Source organism: Erithacus rubecula (assembly GCF_903797595.1).
Source record: "Erithacus rubecula genome assembly, chromosome: 12".
NCBI classification, from domain to species: Eukaryota; Metazoa; Chordata; class Aves; order Passeriformes; family Muscicapidae; genus Erithacus; species Erithacus rubecula.
Genome location: NC_136664.1, coordinates 15,661,110 through 15,680,088, shown reverse-complemented (window position 1 = coordinate 15,680,088; position 18,979 = coordinate 15,661,110). Strand labels below are relative to the sequence as shown.

The 18,979-nt window shown below is 43.5% G+C and overlaps 3 protein-coding genes across 6 annotated transcripts in view; 1 reads left to right on the top strand and 2 right to left on the bottom strand.

Moving 5' to 3' along the window:
- Positions 1–306: 306 nt before the first annotated feature.
- NUDT19 (nudix hydrolase 19) lies at positions 307–4,739 on the bottom strand. Its single transcript, XM_079316199.1, has 3 exons — positions 4,040–4,739; positions 2,226–2,433; positions 307–1,197 (listed from the first exon to the last, which is right to left on the bottom strand). The coding sequence occupies exons 1-3, from the start codon at positions 4,721–4,723 to the stop codon at positions 971–973; spliced, it is 1,119 nt and encodes a 372-aa protein (XP_079172325.1). The 5' UTR covers positions 4,724–4,739; the 3' UTR covers positions 307–970.
- The window catches only part of ANKRD27 (ankyrin repeat domain 27), a 53,498-nt gene continuing 39,251 nt past the window's right edge, over positions 4,733–18,979 (top strand). The window contains exon 1 of one of the 4 annotated variants that reach the window (XM_079316192.1): positions 4,733–4,867. The gene's annotated coding sequence lies outside the window, so the exon portion shown is untranslated. Of the gene's footprint in view, positions 4,872–15,399; positions 15,595–18,979 lie in introns of those variants that run through there. The other 3 variants (XM_079316190.1, XM_079316191.1, XM_079316193.1) reach the window with 3 other exon arrangements.
- RGS9BP (regulator of G protein signaling 9 binding protein) lies at positions 10,920–15,334 on the bottom strand. The gene has a single exon (XM_079316200.1). It carries the CDS (start codon positions 14,890–14,892, stop codon positions 14,179–14,181), a length of 714 nt encoding a protein of 237 aa, XP_079172326.1. The 5' UTR covers positions 14,893–15,334; the 3' UTR covers positions 10,920–14,178.

The window sequence follows — 18,979 nt, the reverse complement described above, 5'->3', positions numbered from 1 at the left end:
TTAATTGAAATACAGAACAAAAGCTGGAACAAAGCTTTCTGACCAACTTCACTGACTAATCTGAAGTCATCATTCATTCTCCTTCCAGACAGAATTTACAAAACTGCTCCACTGACTCCACTTATTGCACAGAAGACAAATCCAACCAAACAAAAATCCAAACCAAAAATTAAGCAGCAATCTTTCCTCTGAAGTTCTTATATCTCAGTTACATTAATAAAGTAGTTAACAAGCAAAAAGTGGGATCTTAGAATATGGAAGTGGGTATTTCAAGGAGCAATATTATTCCCTTAAGTTGTTCATATCTTTTTGGAGCTAAAAAAATTACACCTTTTAATTTTTAAAAATTGCTTACAACTTGAAGATTAAAAAAATATTGATAAAAAGAATGCAGTCAATTCCTGCATAGATGACTTCATTTAAATTAGGTCTACCTTTGAAAATTGTAGTTTTGAATCATTAACATTAATAGAAAAAAATCTAAGTATATCAAATACAAAAATTAACTTTATAATATTATCTTTAAAAGTGCATTGTAGTTAATTTATATATCTATACTTATACATTCATTTCTTTTTCCCAAAATGAGAGACTAGAGTGGGAATTGTCAACAAATATGGAATGGGAGATTTGATTGATTTCTAGACAAACATTGCAGTTACCTAGTAGGTAACTTTGGGAAGCATAGTAAAACAATTCTTCAGAGCTCTTCTCTGCTTGTTCTGAACATAATATATACTTAAATTTTCAGTGAGAAGAGGACCTTTGTGACCAATATTGGCACAACTGTTCTGTTTTTGAACACTCAAGAAATTAAATGCACATAGATGTGACATCACACACACATACAGACATAGTGCTTTGGCAGGACAGAGGAATATTTTCATGACTATTTGGCAACAGTTAAAAAGCACCAAAACCATGGTGACCATATATGCAATTAAAAATCTAGATTTAAACCAAAGACATATTATAATCTGCTATTGTAATCTGAATTATCACATTTCATCATCAGTGGATTTATATGCTTATATTTTGCTTCAATATTAACATAAACAGCAAGATTGTTGATGTTTTTTATTACTATCCTGTGAAATATCCCTCCCTCTTTCATGAGATCTTCAAGCTTCTTATCTGTTGACATCATCATTTTCTTTTCTCCTGTATAATCTGGATCTTCTGGATATAACTCATCTCCTGGGTGTAGAAAAATAAGATTTAGTTATAGATTGCCAATCTTACTTTTCAGCCTTTTCATTGAGTGACACTGGCAATTTTTTAGGATTTATCAGGACGTGTTAATCAGTGGAAATGTATTTTGCAATGTAAAAGTAAATTGCCTCTAAACATCTTCAGATTTAAGGAGAGTCACAAATTTCTGAAGTATGTCAGTGACATTGCACTGTACACTGAATGTTATGCTATTAATATGCTGAAATCACAGCCTGGGCAGGTAGGATTGTGTGTAATAGGTGGAGAACAGGACAAGCACTTCTTTGTGTGTATAAGGATAGGACTAAGAACAGAAATTTATCCTGTTTTATTTTGTTGAAGGAAATAAATGTTTTGCCACATCAAGACATTATACTCTTGTTCAAGACTGATAATATACCCCAAATACATAAGTCCTAGAGGTCAATTGTGACCAAAAAAAAAAAAAAAGGGAAAGCATAATGAAAAACAAAGAAAACCAGAAAATAATAAATAGTATATGCAGCTTTTCTTAGCACTGTATGTACATCATTATGAAATGAGAGAGACTTAAGCAGGAGGAAGAGGATTCTGTGTATGGTTTTAGTCCAGTGCCTTATCACTGCAGCTGGGAGGTGTGATACTAAAGCTGTGCTTGATTCCCTTCTCCTTACAAAGTGATAACTGATGTAAAGGAGAATTCCCACAGAAAAGGACTAAACAGATGGAGTCCTAATACATCCTTCAGGTTCCACAAAGCTGAAATGCTGGAATTCCTTCACAAATACACATATGATGACATGGTGAGACAATGAGATCATGAGCAACTAAGAAATAACTGTGCTGTCTGATGCCCTGGCTTGTCTCTGACTGCAGCCACTGCCACAACTGCAGCAAACAAGGGAGAAACAGCATGCAGTAACTTGACTCAGAAGAGTATTTTCCTTACAGTTAAGGGTGGTTTATGTCACATGGCTGCAGCACAGAGCATTCAGGAGGTGCTGTATATTTAGAACCCCCCAGTGTGTCCTTACCTGGCAGCAGCTGGATGAATCCATCTGCAGCACTCAGCATCACCGGCATCCAGCGCTCACAGCCCTCGAGAGCGCGTTCGGAGCTGAACTGCTGCAGCTCCTCCAGCGAAGAGAACTTGCACAGCCTGCAGAATTCATAAAACTGAGGTGGAGGAAACCAGATCTCTTGAGACTTAAAGCGTTCGATGGCTTCTGGAGGTGATGACCACTGGAAGATGAAAGCAAGTTTTGAAATAATAGTTTCAGCTGCAGACAAAAAGTCTGAATAACTGAAAAGTCATTTAGCAAGGAAGTCTGTACAGCAAAGGAGCTTGCAACAGACCATGTCTTCTGAACACAATAAAAGCCATGTGTAAACTATACCAAAGGAACAGCAAAGACATTCTTAAAACTGAAAAACATAAGCAATCTATAAAAGTTACTCCTTTTTTCCCAATGAAAATAAGTATTTTACACACAGACATGCCAGGATTAAAAACTGGCATTTGTTTTAGGGCATGACTAAAAGTTTACTGAAACCAATAGAAAATATTAAACTTGCTATTACCAGAGGTTCCCACTGATGCTTTGAGAATTAAAAGTACCTCTAAATATCTTCTTAGAAGCATTGTTTTCAGAACATGAACACCCAGCTATTCATGCTAATTCTGCATGTTTAAACTATGGTCATCTTGATTTAATCTCACAGGGTGAATTTAATATGTGCATAATCGTTTGCAGTAGATTTATGCTGTTATTTAGAAAATTAAAACATGAATTCTTGAAAGTCAGGTTTCAGGTACTTTTAAATTTCTGTAGCAAAATTTGTTAAACAAATAAATATAGCAGCATCAGTAACACCAAAACGGTTAGGTAGGATTCTACAGAATTGTCTGGTTTCTCATCTACTTCTAACTTGTAATCAAACTTTTCAAAATCCTAGAAGAACTTAAGGACCCTAATGTACCTGACCTTGAGCTTTCTTAGAGCTTCATGAAAACAAAAAGATTAAAAAATCAAAACAAGTTTGTTTTGCATATTACCTAAAATATTCTGAGTAACTCCAAAAGACAAAAATTACTAGCATCTCATGCAGTCCTGGAATATACCTGGATATACCTCATGGATCTCTCCCAGCATAGTGAGGAGATGTGACTACCTTGCACTATACTGCAGGAATTAATGTAAAAATGGTATTTTTTTGCCTTTGGAAGAGAAAGTAATTCACGGTGAAAGGGATCTGATGTGACACAGATCATGTACAACGACCTCACAAAAAACCCCTCTCTTCCCTTTCCTCACGTCTCAGGAGCTTTAGGTTTTGATTGATCTGAGAAGAGACAGTGGGGTGCAAACCTCCCAGCACTTTCCACGATCTGCAGGGACTGCAGGGAAGCTTGAGAGGGATTCTTTGTCAGGAACTGTAGTGACAGGACAAGGAGTACAATGGGTACAAATCGAAAGAGAAGACTTTTAGATTAGGTATTAGAAGACAGGTTTTTCAATGAAAGCGTGGTGGGATCCTGGAACAGGGTAACCAGAGAAGCTGTGGGTGCCCCTGGATCCCTGGAAGTGTGCAAGGCCAGGCTGGACGGAGCTTGGAGCACCCTGGCCGGTGAAAGGTGTCCGGCCCATGGCAGGGGTGGGACACGGTGATCTTCAAAGTGCATTCCAACCCCTGCCATTCTACAATTGTCCGCCTGTTGGCTGTGTAAGGGCACAGCCTCGGCGGAGCCAGGGCCGTGGGAGAAGCGCTCGGGCGGGAGCGGCCGCTCCGACCGCAACACCCGCCCGGCCGGGCGGAGCTGCACCCCGGGCACCCCAGCCCCTCTTACCAGCACGGCTGTCACCTCCTGGTCGTCCTGCGACACGTGGGGCGGCCGCTCCGGCAGGCAGCACAGGTAGAAAGCCGTGTCATAGCGGCGGCCGCCGCGGCCGGCCCTGCCCACGGGGGTCAGCCAGTTGCTCCACTCGTGCAGCGCCCAGATGTTGGGCGCGCAGCCCAGGTGCCGGCACAGCCGCAGGAAGCAGGACGCGTCCTCCCGCACCCGGCGCCGCCACGCCTCGAGCTCGGCGGCCGGCGGCAGGCGCTCGGCGGGCAGCGGCGGGGCCGGCCCGCGCCCCGGCACCAGCAGCAGGATCCCCGCCTCCTCGAAGGTCTCCCTGAGAGCGCAGATGCGGAAGGCGACTTCCCCCGGCAGCCGCGAGCCCAGGCTCTCCCTGTCGGTGGCGAAGAGCGGGGCGCGGCTGCCTCCGGGCGGCGGCGGCTTGACGGCGCCCAGCCCGTAGTGCGGCGAGGCGGGCAGCAGCCCCAGCCACTCGGCGGAGAAATCCGCCGGCTCCGCCAGCCCGCCCGGGAACACGTGGGCGCCGGGCATGAAGCCGCTCTGGGAGCTCCGGCGCAGCAGCAGCAGCTCGTAGTCGAAGGGGCCGAGCGGCGAGCGCGGCGGCCGGCCCGGCGTGCCCGCCGCCAGCAGCAGCGTGGCCGCCTCCCGCCAGTGCCGCAGCCCCGGGTTCATCTTGGCCGGGCGGAGGCGCCGGGACAGCCGCGCTCCGGGCCGCACCGCCGCCTGCCCCCCGGAGGAGCCACTGCAGGCGGGGCGGGCCGGCCCGGGAGGCCGCGGGAGGCGGGCCCGCCGGGATGCCGCAGCCCCCCTGAGCCGGTGAGTAGCGGTGCCTTCGAGCGCCGGAGCCTAAGGAGATACGGAGGGCTTAAGGCAGCGGTGGCCGGGAGAGTCGAGGCGATGGCTTTAAGTGGCTTGGGAAGCCGTGGCTTGGGCTAGCTGGCATTGCCGGGGGTGCGCAGCACGGAGCGTATTTACAGCACCGCGAGGTGCGAATGTCCCGGAGCTTCCTCGGAGCCCAGAGCCTGCCCGAGCACCGGTGGAGGGTCTGCAGTGCCAGCCCCGGAGTCAGCGCGGGGTCAGCAGCCAAGGACTCGCATCTGTGTCCCTAACACTGCTGCTGACCCGCCAGCTGGCCTCGCTGAAATCTCCTTATCTCAATTCCACAGCATGCCATGCCGACAGCAAAAGTCATTTTAGGTCTGTAGTTAAACGTGACGTTTGCCAAGTTGTTTGCATTTTTTTCTAGTACATTCCAAATGGGAAGAATTTGCAGAGTTTCAGTTAATTATTACAGAGCTCTTCTGTTTTGAGGTTTTTAAGTGCCTTGTTACCTGAAAAAAAAATTCAGCAAAACCTTGGAAGGTTCTTTGAACTTTTAGGAAACATTTTATTTTGTTAATTGATTTTGATTCCTCGATTTTCTTTAATTTGTCAGAAATTTAAGCAGAAAAAAGCTCATGGCAGTGGTTGAGAAGTTTTGCAGGAATAGTAACATGTAAAATAGTAACATGTAAAATAGTAACATGGAAATAGTAACATGGAAAATCCTCCCATCCATAATCCTTCTGTTGCCAGATTGCATTTGCCAAATACCCACGTACCTGTACATGCTTCTGACAACCTCTCAATTTGATTTTACATTTGAGCTTGTACGTGATGCCTATGAGATGTGTGTCACTGGAACTGAAATGAAGTTTAGAAGCAACTGAACTTGTGAGATGCTGGATGATGTTAACTGACAGACCCAAAAATGACCTTGAGGTGTGCCCAACACAGCTGGACCATAAGCTCACCCTGGTGCCTGGCTGCAGTGGGCAGAGCAGGGCAGCCAAGCCAGCTGATATAAAATGAATGGCCAGACAACAGACAAACCTGCCTCCCTCTCCTTCCCTTGCCTATCACCGAATGTACGAGCAAAACCAATGATACCTTGTAACCCGAGCAGCACTTTTTATCGCTAATTTAATCCTTTTTGCTCAACGGTAATTACCACCTTAGGCAGTTGAACCCAAGGCTCTTTAATTTGTTGTTTTCTACTGAGACACTTTGAATCTAAAATCATGGCATTTATCTTGATATTTGTTTACCTTTTGCAGTCTTTGTGTAGTTAACTATTTCACTGTGTTAAGCATACATCTTGTTAGGAATGTGCTTTGCCTAAAAGCTGCTTTACTGGTGAAATACTAATAAACTACTGAGGTTTTTAAGATTTAACATCCAATGAGCTTGATGGCTGATCAAAAAGATTTAGGGTCTGTTATGTCAGATCATTTCAGCATAAAGACATTTTAAGTAGGGAGTATTCATGTACTAATAATGAATGGTGTCACTTTCAAATCAGATATAATACCAACACATATACAAAACTGTCTTGCTATGGCAAAAATGTGAGTTCTGATAGCCCTGAAACATAGTTTCAAAACTTACCTAGGAAAATCTGATACCAGAGAATAGCAATATTACAGCATTGTCTTAAGTTTTTAACTGGAATATTTGTTTGGGTTTTTTATGTTGGACAGTCTGAGACAGACTGAGCTGAGCATCCTGAGCAGTTCTTTGGGCCCAAAGACAGCCCAAAGTGCAAGCTAAGGTAAACTTTCTTCCCTACTCCATTTGCTGCATTTTCCCACACAGTTTTGGGGTATATGTCACCTGTTAAGAAGTTGCCATTCCTTACCTGGGGGTCAGCAGAGTCACCCTATTGCTGGCAGGCTTTTTGATTTCCTTTCAGAATTGTTTTAGGAAGAGTAGTTCAGTATCCATTCACTGCACAGCTGAAGTCATCCCATATGAAATTCCAGGAGTGTGTGAGTCTTTAACTGACCCAGTTATCAGGACTGGAGGTTGCAGGAGGTTCTGAGAGTGAGCACTCAAACCATGAGCAGAGATAAAGGGTGCAGAGGGGTGTTTTGCCAGTTTCCTGCTAAGAAGGGCAAAAGATCAGCTCTTTGTGTGTATCTGTTCCCTCAAAGCTACAGCTAACCTGCTGGAGGTAGCTCACATTAATATAGAACAAGTGCTAAAGGCAAATCAAATGTAAGGTTATCTATAGAGCATGTTTCTTCAATCAATTTAATGATTTTTTTCTTCAATATATTCTGCTAGAATGCAGAGCTTATCTCATTTTTACTTAACTATGTTATAGCTTTATAAGCAATTTCATAAAAAAAAAGAGAAAATCTATCACTTATGCTAAACCAAGCTAGTTCTTGGTTTAATTTAGATGCATCTTTATCCCCATGGAGATGGAATGTTTACAATAATGAGTTGTAACAACTGCAAGTATCAAAAAATGCAAAGATTTCACTAGGTTTGTCTACTGCTTCTTAAACTGGTTTATTTTACAGTATTGTAGAATCACAGAATCCTTTAGCTTGGGAAAAAACCCCAAGATCATTGAGCCCAACCACGAACCCAGCACTGCCAAGTTCACCACTAAACCATGTCCCCAAATGCCCCATCTACACATCTTTTAATTGCTTCCAGCTATTTCAAATAGTATTTCAAATACCTCCAGGTCACTCCAAAATGACATGCTAAAGCTTTTAGATTGTTTAGCTTGTATAATATCAATAAATAGGCAGACTTAATAATTAATGTAGAAAGTAAATAGATTCTTCACCATATAGGTTTTTAAGTATTGTTTCCAAATCGTGAATAAACGTCACATCTAGGAAATGCAGGTTTATGATTATAACACCCTTATACAGATTGACTAAAAAAAAAAAAAAACTTAATACAAAATTATATTCCAACAGATATAATGAGAAAACTAGGTTACAAATAGTATTAACAACTGCAACTCTTCCACTTCCAACAAACACAATGGATTACAGGTCTTGTGAAAATGGAAATTATGGTTCTAATTCTGCAGCTTTTAATTGTGGGAATAGTTTTCACACATGTAATTTCTTGTCAAACTCAGTACTGATGGCTTGTTTGAGGAATTATTTGGAGCACACCTTCCAGGACCTAGAATTCAAATGTGTATATCTTAAGTTACACCTGCAATTAGCATATTAGATTAAGTTGCAAAGGGAGTATCATGTTTGCTGTCTCTGGCAGTCCTCAGTCATTTTATATGGTATAAATAGTTAAGTATTTTCTTTTGTCTTTTTTTCTTATTTCCCCTTTCTTGTTTTTTTTTTTTTTGGTGTTTGTTTTTTTGTTTGGTTTTTTTTTTTTTCAAGGTTTGTGCTATTTTTGTATAGATTTTTCTGGATCACACAAAGGAATTACATTTGAAATTTTTTTGTCCCAAGGCAATTATAAATGACTGCAAGATATGAGGTTTACTATTCTTTCACAAGCCCCATGCTTTTTAAAGTCAATTTTTGGCTGTGTGGTTTCTTAGTGTACATCAGGGAGTTCAACTATGTGTGTTATTTGAACATTTGAGTGTCAGAGACAGACTTGACTGATCAGAGACTCCAGTGATAATTTCATACACAGTGGAAATGATCAATATAACAGACCACATTTATACCACAACTGTGACTTCCATTTCTGTGCAGCTGAATTATACCTAGCTTTGAGAGGATTTGTGAGTTTGTTTAATATGGTGGAGATTAAATATATGATAAATTATGTCATGCAATGCAGCGTAGATAAAACATACAATTCAAGGAAAGAGAACAAAACGAAAACCCACCTGACCCTGTGGAGGGTTGAGAAGTCAGTTTTGTCATTGTGGCAAAGCACAGGTACTCTCACAAATGGCCGGAGCTGAGCAATAAACACAATTGCATTTGCTGTGGGTGCCAGTTGCAGGGGGTTGTGATTGGATTTGTGTTTGCCTACGTGGCTGGCAGTCACATTGCTGCCAGCACCAAAGGCTCGTGCTTGGCTGGCTGAGAGGATCCTCCCGAGCCCCGGGGCTGAGCAATGCCATGTGACTTTTCACCTTTCCACAGGTTCAGCCCAGCTGCACCTAGTACCACAGCAGCAAGCTGTGAGAGGATGGGTGGTGGAGTCCAGCCATGTGGCACTGCCTTCTTCCAGCAGAAAGCCATTTGTAGTGTGAAACCGAGGGAGAGGAGGACTGTCTTTTGTAAAATGGATAACAACATGTAGCAAATCAAAATAGTTTTACTCTTACTCTGTATGAGTTAATAAGAGAATGGATAGTCAGTTCCACTCAGAGATATTTTATGTCCTCTGTCCCATTGGGATTAAGATATTCCATTTTTTGTAGAGAAGCTGTAGTTTAACGTTGGGATGCTGTTGTATATAACAAAAAGCAAACTTTGGTATTTACTGCATACATCAATCTCCTTTCCATTTTTTGTTCTTCCCTAAACACACGTGGATAATTTTATATGAAAGACATTCTTTTCTAATCCCACTTTTATTGTACACTTATTGTAGCAAATGCTGCTCACGTGTGAACTATTTTGTCCAGATCTCTTCCTGCATTAAAAGACTTATATAATCGTATTGAGAGAAAGCACTTAGAGATCTGTAATCCACTGGTCTTACTGAATGACTTTTTACATAATGAAAATCTGTGAAGGGTAAATATGTTGACTAGGAGTTCCATTAGCACTTAAATACAAGGTATTTCTGGAAAGTGAATATAAACAACACAAACCTTCCAGAGAAGAAAAAGCAAGCCTGTAACCAATCCTCTCTGTGAACAATAAGCACATGTTTAATTTTTAATTTGAAAGCTAATTACATTAGTCATTTAGTCCAGTGTTAAATAATTGCATTACTGTAAAAAATATTTTCATACTTATATGAAGAAATTTGAATCTAATTTTCTTTTATATTCATAGTACTGAAGTTTGATGTTATGTTGTTTGCAATATCAGGAGAATCACTTTAATTATGGTCCTGTATTCGTTTCATTACCAAACTAGAAAACAGTGTAATGGATTTTTATGGGGATAGACTGGAAATCCTGGAATGAAATTACAAATTCCTGCATTTGATACAACTATTGATCATTGTTGCTATCAGTAGCACAGGACCAAGTTTCACACTCCTTAGGTTGTGTATATTTTTGCTGAAGTAAATGCCAGCTTTGCTGGCTGAAAGAGACAGAATTTGGATCCTAACACAAGGAGAATCCAATTGTTAGTCCGGTCTAGTCTGGTTTTCAGGTTGTCCAAGCGATGGTTCTACACTTTACCTTGGACAACCAGCGCTGAAGGCAGAATCATCTGTTAGCCTAAATGTTATTGTAGCTGTTTCCTAAGGGAGGGAATTCCTGGCTTTTCAGACTGCTGATTCTCTGGCAGTGTAAGTTACATCAGTATTCAACTTTGGGAGCTTGAGAAGACTGTTTATGTTAATATAACTAATGAGAGGGCTTAGCACATTACTTTAATTACTGTGGTTGAAACAGGAACTTTGGTTTAGAACAGCCTGCTGCAGATAAGCTATATTAATATTCCAACTTTTCAAAGAGACATAGAATGGTTTGAGTTGGAAAAGACCTTAAAGATCATCTGGTTTCAACCCCCATGGGCAGGGACACCTTCTACCAGACCAGATTGTGCCAAGCTCTGTCCAGCCTGGCCTTGAACATTTCCAGGGATCCAGGCCAGGGCCTGCCCACCCTCACAGGGAACAATTCCTTCCCAGTATCTCATCTGAACCAGCTCTGTCAGTGTGAAGCCATTCCCCTTTGTGACTCCATCCCTTAAAAATAGGCTCTCTTCATCTTTCTTGCAGACTCCCTTCAGGCACTGGAAGGGTACAATTAGGTCACCCCAAAGTTTCTCTTCTCCAGGCTGAACAATCCCAATTCTCTCAGCCTTTCCTCATATCAGAGGTGCTTCATTCCCCAATCAACTTCGTGGCCTCCTCTAGACTTGCTCTGACAGATTGTGTTTGGTTTGAATTACTGCTGCAAGCAAACCAGTAAGTTACAAGGAAGTATTTTATTTTAAGTTAAATAAATAGTCAGAGTAACAGGTTTGCATTATTCGAAGTGTAGAAAATACCACCCACGCACAGGCAAAATCAGTGTAATTCAAGTCAGGAGTAAGATTTTAGTATACAGCAAATTTCATGTGTGCATTCTGTGAATAAAGACAAAAGAACTGAAGTAGATCAACACTTATATTAATTAAGCAATGACCATCTTCTTTTGTACTATAATTATATTCTCACTAATCAACATGAGAGTATGTGCTTTTTCATCATGCTGTTTCAATACAGAGTATTTTGAAATATGAATTCCCATTTTTCACTTACAAAGTAGCATTTCCAGTCTTCCAGTTGCATTCCAGTAGGGGGGAAAATGAAGACTGCAAATCTGTATCTCTATTTCTTGATTTACAGGAAGCCTCCATACCTTTGGGTAATGGTGGTTTCATTTAGTTTTGGTTTTGTGCAGTCGCGCCAAACTCTGTCACGTGGAACAAACACGTGTAGGAGATGAATGGCAGCATTTTATCCATGTAGACAGTGCCAATTCTCTGTTAGAATTTTACTTAATCTATTATTTTTTTTTCAAATAGCCTAAATATAAGATGATACAGATTTTTAGGAACATACTAATGATGAATTAATTTGCAGCCAGCTTTGTCTTAAGATTTGAAATTTTTTTTTCCAAGGCAAATCCTTTAAATAGCAATTGTGTGTATATACATAATAAAGCAAGGCTTACATACTTAGAGGCTATTTATATTAATTATTTGAGTTCTATTATTAAAAAATCCAAATTAAAAATAAATAAATAAATAAACTGCAATGGACTGAAAACTTTCAGTTTGCCAAGCCACTGAGGCTTGCTTTTGAAGATGACATATTCTTAAAGATTCTTCTACACAACTAAGCATTGATAAACTGTTTATCTATGGTTAGGTGTGTGGAAGATACCAAGATAAAAGATAATGAATGTTGACAGTGCTACCATTTACTTATCCACCATAAAACAGACTTGCATTCATGACTTGTGGTTTGAGAACATGTGGTTATAAACTATCTGATTTCACAAGGTAAATGGAGTTTTCAGGAAGCACAAAATAGAGCCCAATGGCTACTCTACCTTCCTGTGAACTGAGAGTGCAAAATGTGAAAACATCCACGGGTCCTTAATGACAAGTGGTGACAATTCAAATAGGTACATTCTCCTGCAGCTTTTGCTGTAGTTTACTTAAATGTGTTTACTTATTGTGACTGTGAAGGAGATCATCCAATTGAAATGAACACTCAGCAATTACACCTTGTCTAGGCAGGCTGGAACTGTAGCACCGATAAATACAGACCTGGCTTTGTTAGAGAGCTGTCAGGGATCTCTACAACATAGATTAACTACACCTAAAACACATTCTATGGAATGAAACACAACAGAAAGGAATGTGGAGTTGTCTTGTAACACTCTGAATTCCCGAGAGAATGGAGTTAGACTGGACCAATGTGCAGGGCTCACATTATCCTTCAACATAAGGATGATCTATAGCTTTGAATTCAGGCTTGTGCTTACTATTTTTTCTTCACGTACAAGAGACCAGATTCAAATACTCTCCCCTCCCCCCAATAAATCCAGTTATTTTAAGTTTTAATGAATAAACTGTTTGCTGCAGTTTTTTGAAATATGTGTAGTTCTTAATTCAAAAATATTAAAAATTAGGTATTTATGCATATTGTCAATTTTATAAAACAAGCATGAAGACTGTTCACAAAGCATGTCTGATTATTACTACTTTTATAATGTGCCTGTAATAGTCAATGAAGGAAAATGACTTCTAAAACCCACAATAGTTTGGGGTCTTTATATTTGGCTGTGGAGTGCCCCATACACCTATGGCACTGTAGCACATGTACCAAGCATTCCTGAACGGATAGTGTATGTTCACAGCACTAGAAGGTATTTCCAGAAGTAAATAATAAATACCATAACACATAAATCCTTTTTACAAAATATTGTAAAGCTTCTCTGCTAAGTCAGTGTCTGTTTCCACAGTTTTACATTTAAATGTTGACAGTTCCACAGGGAAGCACTGGAAAGTTTTATGCTGTTACATTTCCCTTGCAGAATTAGGGTGTTATCAAATGGGACCAATCCTACAGGCTTCCTGTTGCCCAGATGATTAATCAGACTCGACTGAGATATGAACCTGAGACACATTTTTAGCTTTATCTGGATTTCTGCAATTTGGGAGCTTGCAGAAATGTGGCTGTACACATACAAGCATCAGTCCCTGCCTGTCAACAAGAGAGGGGATCCCACTGAGAAGGTCTTCTTCAACTTAACATCATTTCTGTTTGCTAAAATCTATTTTCCCATGTTACTGCATCTGCTGTGGGTAGATTCATTGCTCCTGTTTTCATAGTTAACCAAGGAGTGCAAATTGCTACTTCAGAAAGAAAGATCAGAACAAGTAGCAAGAATTTTCTGCAGGGAAAGATAAAATTGTGGTAAATGTGAATGAAAACCATACTTGCTAGTATTTTTCTGAATATGCAACTCTGCCTTTTTTCTATCTGGATTTGGAAAGCGATTAGTCATTCACATATGCTGTGCCAATTCATGCAACTGGGTTCCGTACAATCCCGTCTAAATCAACAAACAGTACTTGGTATCAAACATCATTCCATTCCCCCCCTCCCAACTTACTTATATTAACATTATTTAAAATAGAGGTTGATTACATTCTTTTATTGAGGTTTTCATCCTTACTCCTTTCCTTCACTCAAGAAATACTTGTTGTATTTCATGGGAAAAAAGAAGTATTCTATTCACAAAACACCCATGTTAGCCATCAAATTTATGTTACTCTCCAATACTGTAAACAGTGACCAGCAGCAAACACCAGAGCCTAGTGAAGAACGAAAACCACAGGCTTCTGAGAATAGTGACCTATTAATAGCAGGCAAATCCCTGTTACAGCCAGTAGTGATAATACCCTGATACTTCGCTTAACTGTTACAAGTCCAGTAAACGAAGACATTCTATTCTGCAGGCTGATTTGCATCCCTTTTCTTCAAAAAGCATGAAGAAACAAATAGTGCATTTTAGGATATCCAGAGGCAAAAGTTCTGCTTTGTTCTTTCAAGCGCTCGTTTAAAATTCTCAGCTCATCCAAGTGACAGACTTTGGAAGTAAAGGTGAGGCATGAAACACTCCAGAGAAAGGCTGGAGAGGGGTCGCTCGTGTCAGAGCTTGTGCCACCCTAAGACAGTTTTACCACACACACTGCCAGGACAATAGCGATAATGAGCACAGCAGTGAAAACAATCCCAGCTAGAACCTTGCTTATATCGCAGAAGGATTTATTTTCCTCCACAGAGATCATGCCGATAGAGGAAGCGCCCACGCTGATGGTGGATTTCAGTTCAGCCCCTGGGTCTTGCTTAGCCTCTACTGTCCACTGGGGGACATTGACCTTCATCTCCATCTCGTACATCATCTCTCCTACCTGGTTGATCTCGTTCTCGAGGTCTTTCAAATCCACCACGTCTATGTTGTGCTCAGCCTCGTATTTCATGTTCTGGACGCTCATGGCGCGGGCGGCCACGCCGGAGGTTCCCCCGCTCATGCCCGTCTGGATCAGGTGTTTTTTGGGGACGTTCAGCGGGAACTCGTGGCCCAGCTCCAGGGCTCTCCTCATGTCGATCTCCAGGATCTCTAGGCACGTGGAGAAAATCACCCATAGCCTCTCGAACTCGGCTTTATCTTCCTTACTCACGGTTTTGTCCTTCAGGACCGTGGTTAGCTTGTTCCTGTTGGCCACCGCCAGCTCCTGGGCTTTCTGCCGGGTTTTCTTGAGCTCCTCCCGCAGGTTCTGGGAGTCCGAGGTGCCGCCGATGGTCAGCACCATGTGCCGGTAGCAGGCGGTCACCTTGTTGAGCGCGTCCAGCAGCGCCTTGCACTCCTCCTTCACCATGGTGGCGGCGGGGGCCGTGCCCGGTGCCGCCCTGCCCGCTGCCGCCCCGACTCACCCGCTGCCGGGCCCCGGGCGCTGCCACAGCCGGGCTCTGCCACAGCCGGGCGCTACCCGCACATGGCAAGTGCTGCCTCCGGGTCGCGCCCGCATCCAGCAGCCCCTTCCCGCTGATCAGGCGGCGCCGGCGCCTCCGGGAGCCGGGGCGGGCGGCGGGGAGCCCCGGCGGGCAGGCAGCATCGCTCCCCGCGCCTCCGCCGCCTGCAGCGCCACCGGGGCGGCTCGGTCCGCGCCGCGCTCAGCGGGGCGCTGCTGTTTGAAAAGTGCCAAACGCCGAGGATGGAATAGAAAAAAATAAGAGATTAAAAAAGCCAAGGCTAAAGCTCTGGGGAGCGGCAGCCGGGCAGCCGGCTGTCCCCGCCGCCGCCACTTAACTCGCCCCAGCTGGGCACCCGCGCGGTCACATGGCGGGGAGCGCCCGGCCCGGCCCTATAAGCCCTCGCAGGCTCCGCCTCCTCAGGCAGCGATCCCGCCGTGCTCTCAGCTCTTCGCCCGGTCCTTCCCGCCTCTGCCCAGCCATTGGCTTCGTGCGACCGCGCCGGGCCCGCCCTGGATCCCGGTAGGGCTTGGCCGGGGCGCGGAGCGGCGGGGGAGGCGGGCGGCGGTGGGTCTGCGGCCGGGGAGCAGGGAGGCGATGGTGTCGGTGTGAGTAGCGCTCCCGCCCCGGGCAGCGTGCGGCTCTGCTGGGACCGTCCCGCCGGGGTGGGAGCGGGGAGCGCTCCTGGCTCGCCGTGCCGTGCCCCGGGAGCCGCTCGGCCGCGGCCTGGGCGGCGGCGGGGCTGTGCCGGCTCGGCCTTTGCCCGGGCGGGGTCGGGCCGTGCGGACACACGGCCCTGGGCAGTGACCGCCACGCCGGCTCAGGAGCTCGCTGCTGTTGCCATCCATGGGAAGGGCTGGGTGCCATCCGGAGCACCTGCAGTTAGCTCAGGTCAGGCAGTGGCACCTCAGGAAGTGCAGGAAGCACGGCAGTTCTCCCGACAGAAACGCTGCCCTTGGCAGAGCGCCGCCGGGCGCTAGGCCGTGCCCGGGTGTGCAGCCAGAGGCACGGAGGGGATGTGGGTGCCCCAGGCGAACTGAGCTGGGCTGTCTCTAACACCTGCTGTGGCTGCTGAAGGGGGCTGCTGCGGAGCTGGCTTGTCACAGCATACGCTACCACACATGCCCCAGCGTCTGTGGGTAGCCGAGTGGTTTTGTCATGCTGCAGTAGCCTGAAAAAGCTGTGAAGCCACAAGCGTCCCACAAGAAGGGAAGCATGACCCATTCCCTTATCTGTTATTAGTGCTCTTGCAGGGCAGTGTGTGTTATGAGCAAGATAAGTTACTGTGAGGAGCAGAGTTCAGGCAGGCTGCCTTTCTGCTGCTCAGCCCAGCTTGAAGAATATTGTCTAGATCATGTTCCTCTTTCTGGATTTTGGTAGCTTAGGCTCCACTGACAGAGTTATTTTGTTTGTTTTATTTTGCTTTAATTTTGGCCCTAGCTCCAAAACCTATGTAGCTTCTGCAAATTACTACCTGTGAAAAAAATGGCGTCTTAACTTTGTGCAGATTGTCAAGTTACTACCAGTTAATCTAAGTAGCTCTGTCAATTTGCATGTTGGTAGCCTAGAAGAAACAAATCAGTCATGCATGTTTCTTTGTAGGAATAAAGAAACGCAGGATGATTTGGACCTGATTGTAAGCGAAGTCTTATAATTGCCTAATCATTGTCAGGTGGAAAAAGGATTAGCTCTAGGTTTGAATCTGGAGTCCTATGTGACATAAGTGTTAAGCTTATTGCTGACTAAATCATGCATATTTGTGTGTCTGTTTTAGCCATGGTTGAAGTTTGCCACAGAGCACTGAAGTTGTGTGAGAATCTGGAAGCCACTTCTGTGAATGTGTCAGGGAAGGGAAGGGAGTATTGTTTCAGAAACATGTGACTATTTAGACTTGAAGCTAGCAGCAATCATAGTCTGCATCAGGTAATGCATAAGTACATCTTAGGTGTATCATGTGGGAAGAGCCTGTTATTTAGATTAGTTCTAATTTAAATTCAGCTGCATGCAGTTATACAATTTGCTTAGATTGAGGGAACTCTTAAAATTCAGTTTGTCAGTTAGGCACGATGTTCTGAAAATCCAAATCTTGATTCTGCTTTCAAACAAGATGCTGACTAGCCAAAATACTGTCCTGGGAAACCTATTAGGATGGAGGTAAAAATCCTTAGAACTGACTTAGGAAGCAGAATAATGAGTAGTAGAAAAAATGTATTTCCTGGTTCTGTGGCAAGGCTTTTCTGCAATAGATGTAAATGACCATATTCTTCCTGTGCAGTATTTTTAAAACTGTTTGCAAAGTATTCTGTGATGCATCTTGAGCATCACTAATTAAATGTTACAGCGTTGTTTTAATACTTTTATAGTAGCACTTTAGGTAAATGCAGGTTTGTTTTGCTTAAATGGTTAGTAAGCCTTGTCTGAGGGACTTGCTTTTAGTGTAAGCTCGTATAGTATGTTTGGTCTGTTGACTGCTATGGTTTGGGAAAGTTTGAAGTCACTATGAGATGAAGAAGGAAAATAAGAATGAAATGTGACACCAACCCTTTCCCTCCCCCTGATCACTGATATTGTGCATTTCTTTGAATTCTGTGATTTGTTTTCTGCTAAGATTTTTGCTTGTAGTGGTGAAAGGATTTGATCCATAGGAATTATGGGGAAATGTTAGACTGATACTTCTATATCATGATGGTTACTTTCAGGGAGCTCTTAATTAGCTAAGTCTGTTACATGTTGCATTGTGTAGTATTTATAACACCAGTAGTGGTGAAAGCAATTTATTTTGCTAGTTGGAATTTACCAGCTGAATTGTCTTCCAGCCTTCTTACTCCTTCACTGGTGGCTAAATAAATGAAAATATTTGGCTTAAGTAAACCTCTGTGTATTTCAGCTCCATAAGAATTTACCACACCCTCCCACCCCTAAAGAAGGGGACTGAGGTACTGGAGTGCTGATACCTCTGAGAGCCTGAGGAGGAGGTGACATTAAGTACAGCTCACTGGTATTTGAAGGAGGCATCCTTGTTCGAGAGGCTGTTGTGGGAACTTTGTATCTTCTGTTAATGTTCTCCCACTAAATGTTCCTGATAACTGTTGGTGGTTCACTGAAAAGCCCTTGCACTTTGTTCCAGGGCTTACTTTGAGTGGCTTGGGGCTGCCCAGTGGAGAATGTAGTGGTAAACCAATGAATGAAACTTCTTTGCAGCCACTCTGGTGGATTTCTAAACCTGTGAGAAGTGGGAATCTAGGGTCTGCTCTGTTGTGAAAAGAGAATGCAGCTTGTTCCTGATACTTGGCTAATGACAAATAAGATGTTTTTGAATATGCTGAAGTAACTGGATGGAAGTGGGAAGCTTGGCTGTTGAAGGATCTGCACACCTTGCAGTGTGCCTCCTCCAGAGGAAAGGAACAAGTGGCAGGGAGACTCAAGTCTGGGACAAGTAAGATGTGCCCACATCAAGCAATAGTGCCAATGCACTGTTAAAATATAAAGGGAGAACCTTCTCAGGAGTAAGCTGGGTTCTGGAGTTTGAGGTGGGGCTCACAAGGATCTGGTACTGCCCCATGTGCTTGGTGCTCCTGCGGGTCTGGGGGGGCCAGTGCAAGGAGGTGCAGCAGGGCCAGAGCTGCCAGCCTTAGGAAAGGCTGGAGGGGTAATGGGTAGAGGCAAAACCCAAACTGAGATCCTGTGCCAGCTCTTAACCCTTCCGTGGAAGAAGTGTGTGCCTGGAAGGGAGTTGCTGAGATCAAATAGCATCTTCCTGGAATGCTTATGACCCTTCCTCTCCAGATTCTGTTCCACTACTCCTAGGCTGATGGTCTGGGAGGATAAAACTTAGTTTTTCACTGGTTGCTAGTAAGCCTTGAGCTGACTGATGTGAATTCACCACTCTATAATCTGGTAATTCAAAGATGCTATTCTTCCATACTTCCATTTCACAGAAATCAGTACAAGCTGAACCTGAATCTAAAAGGGGTAGGAATAGATTTACTTATT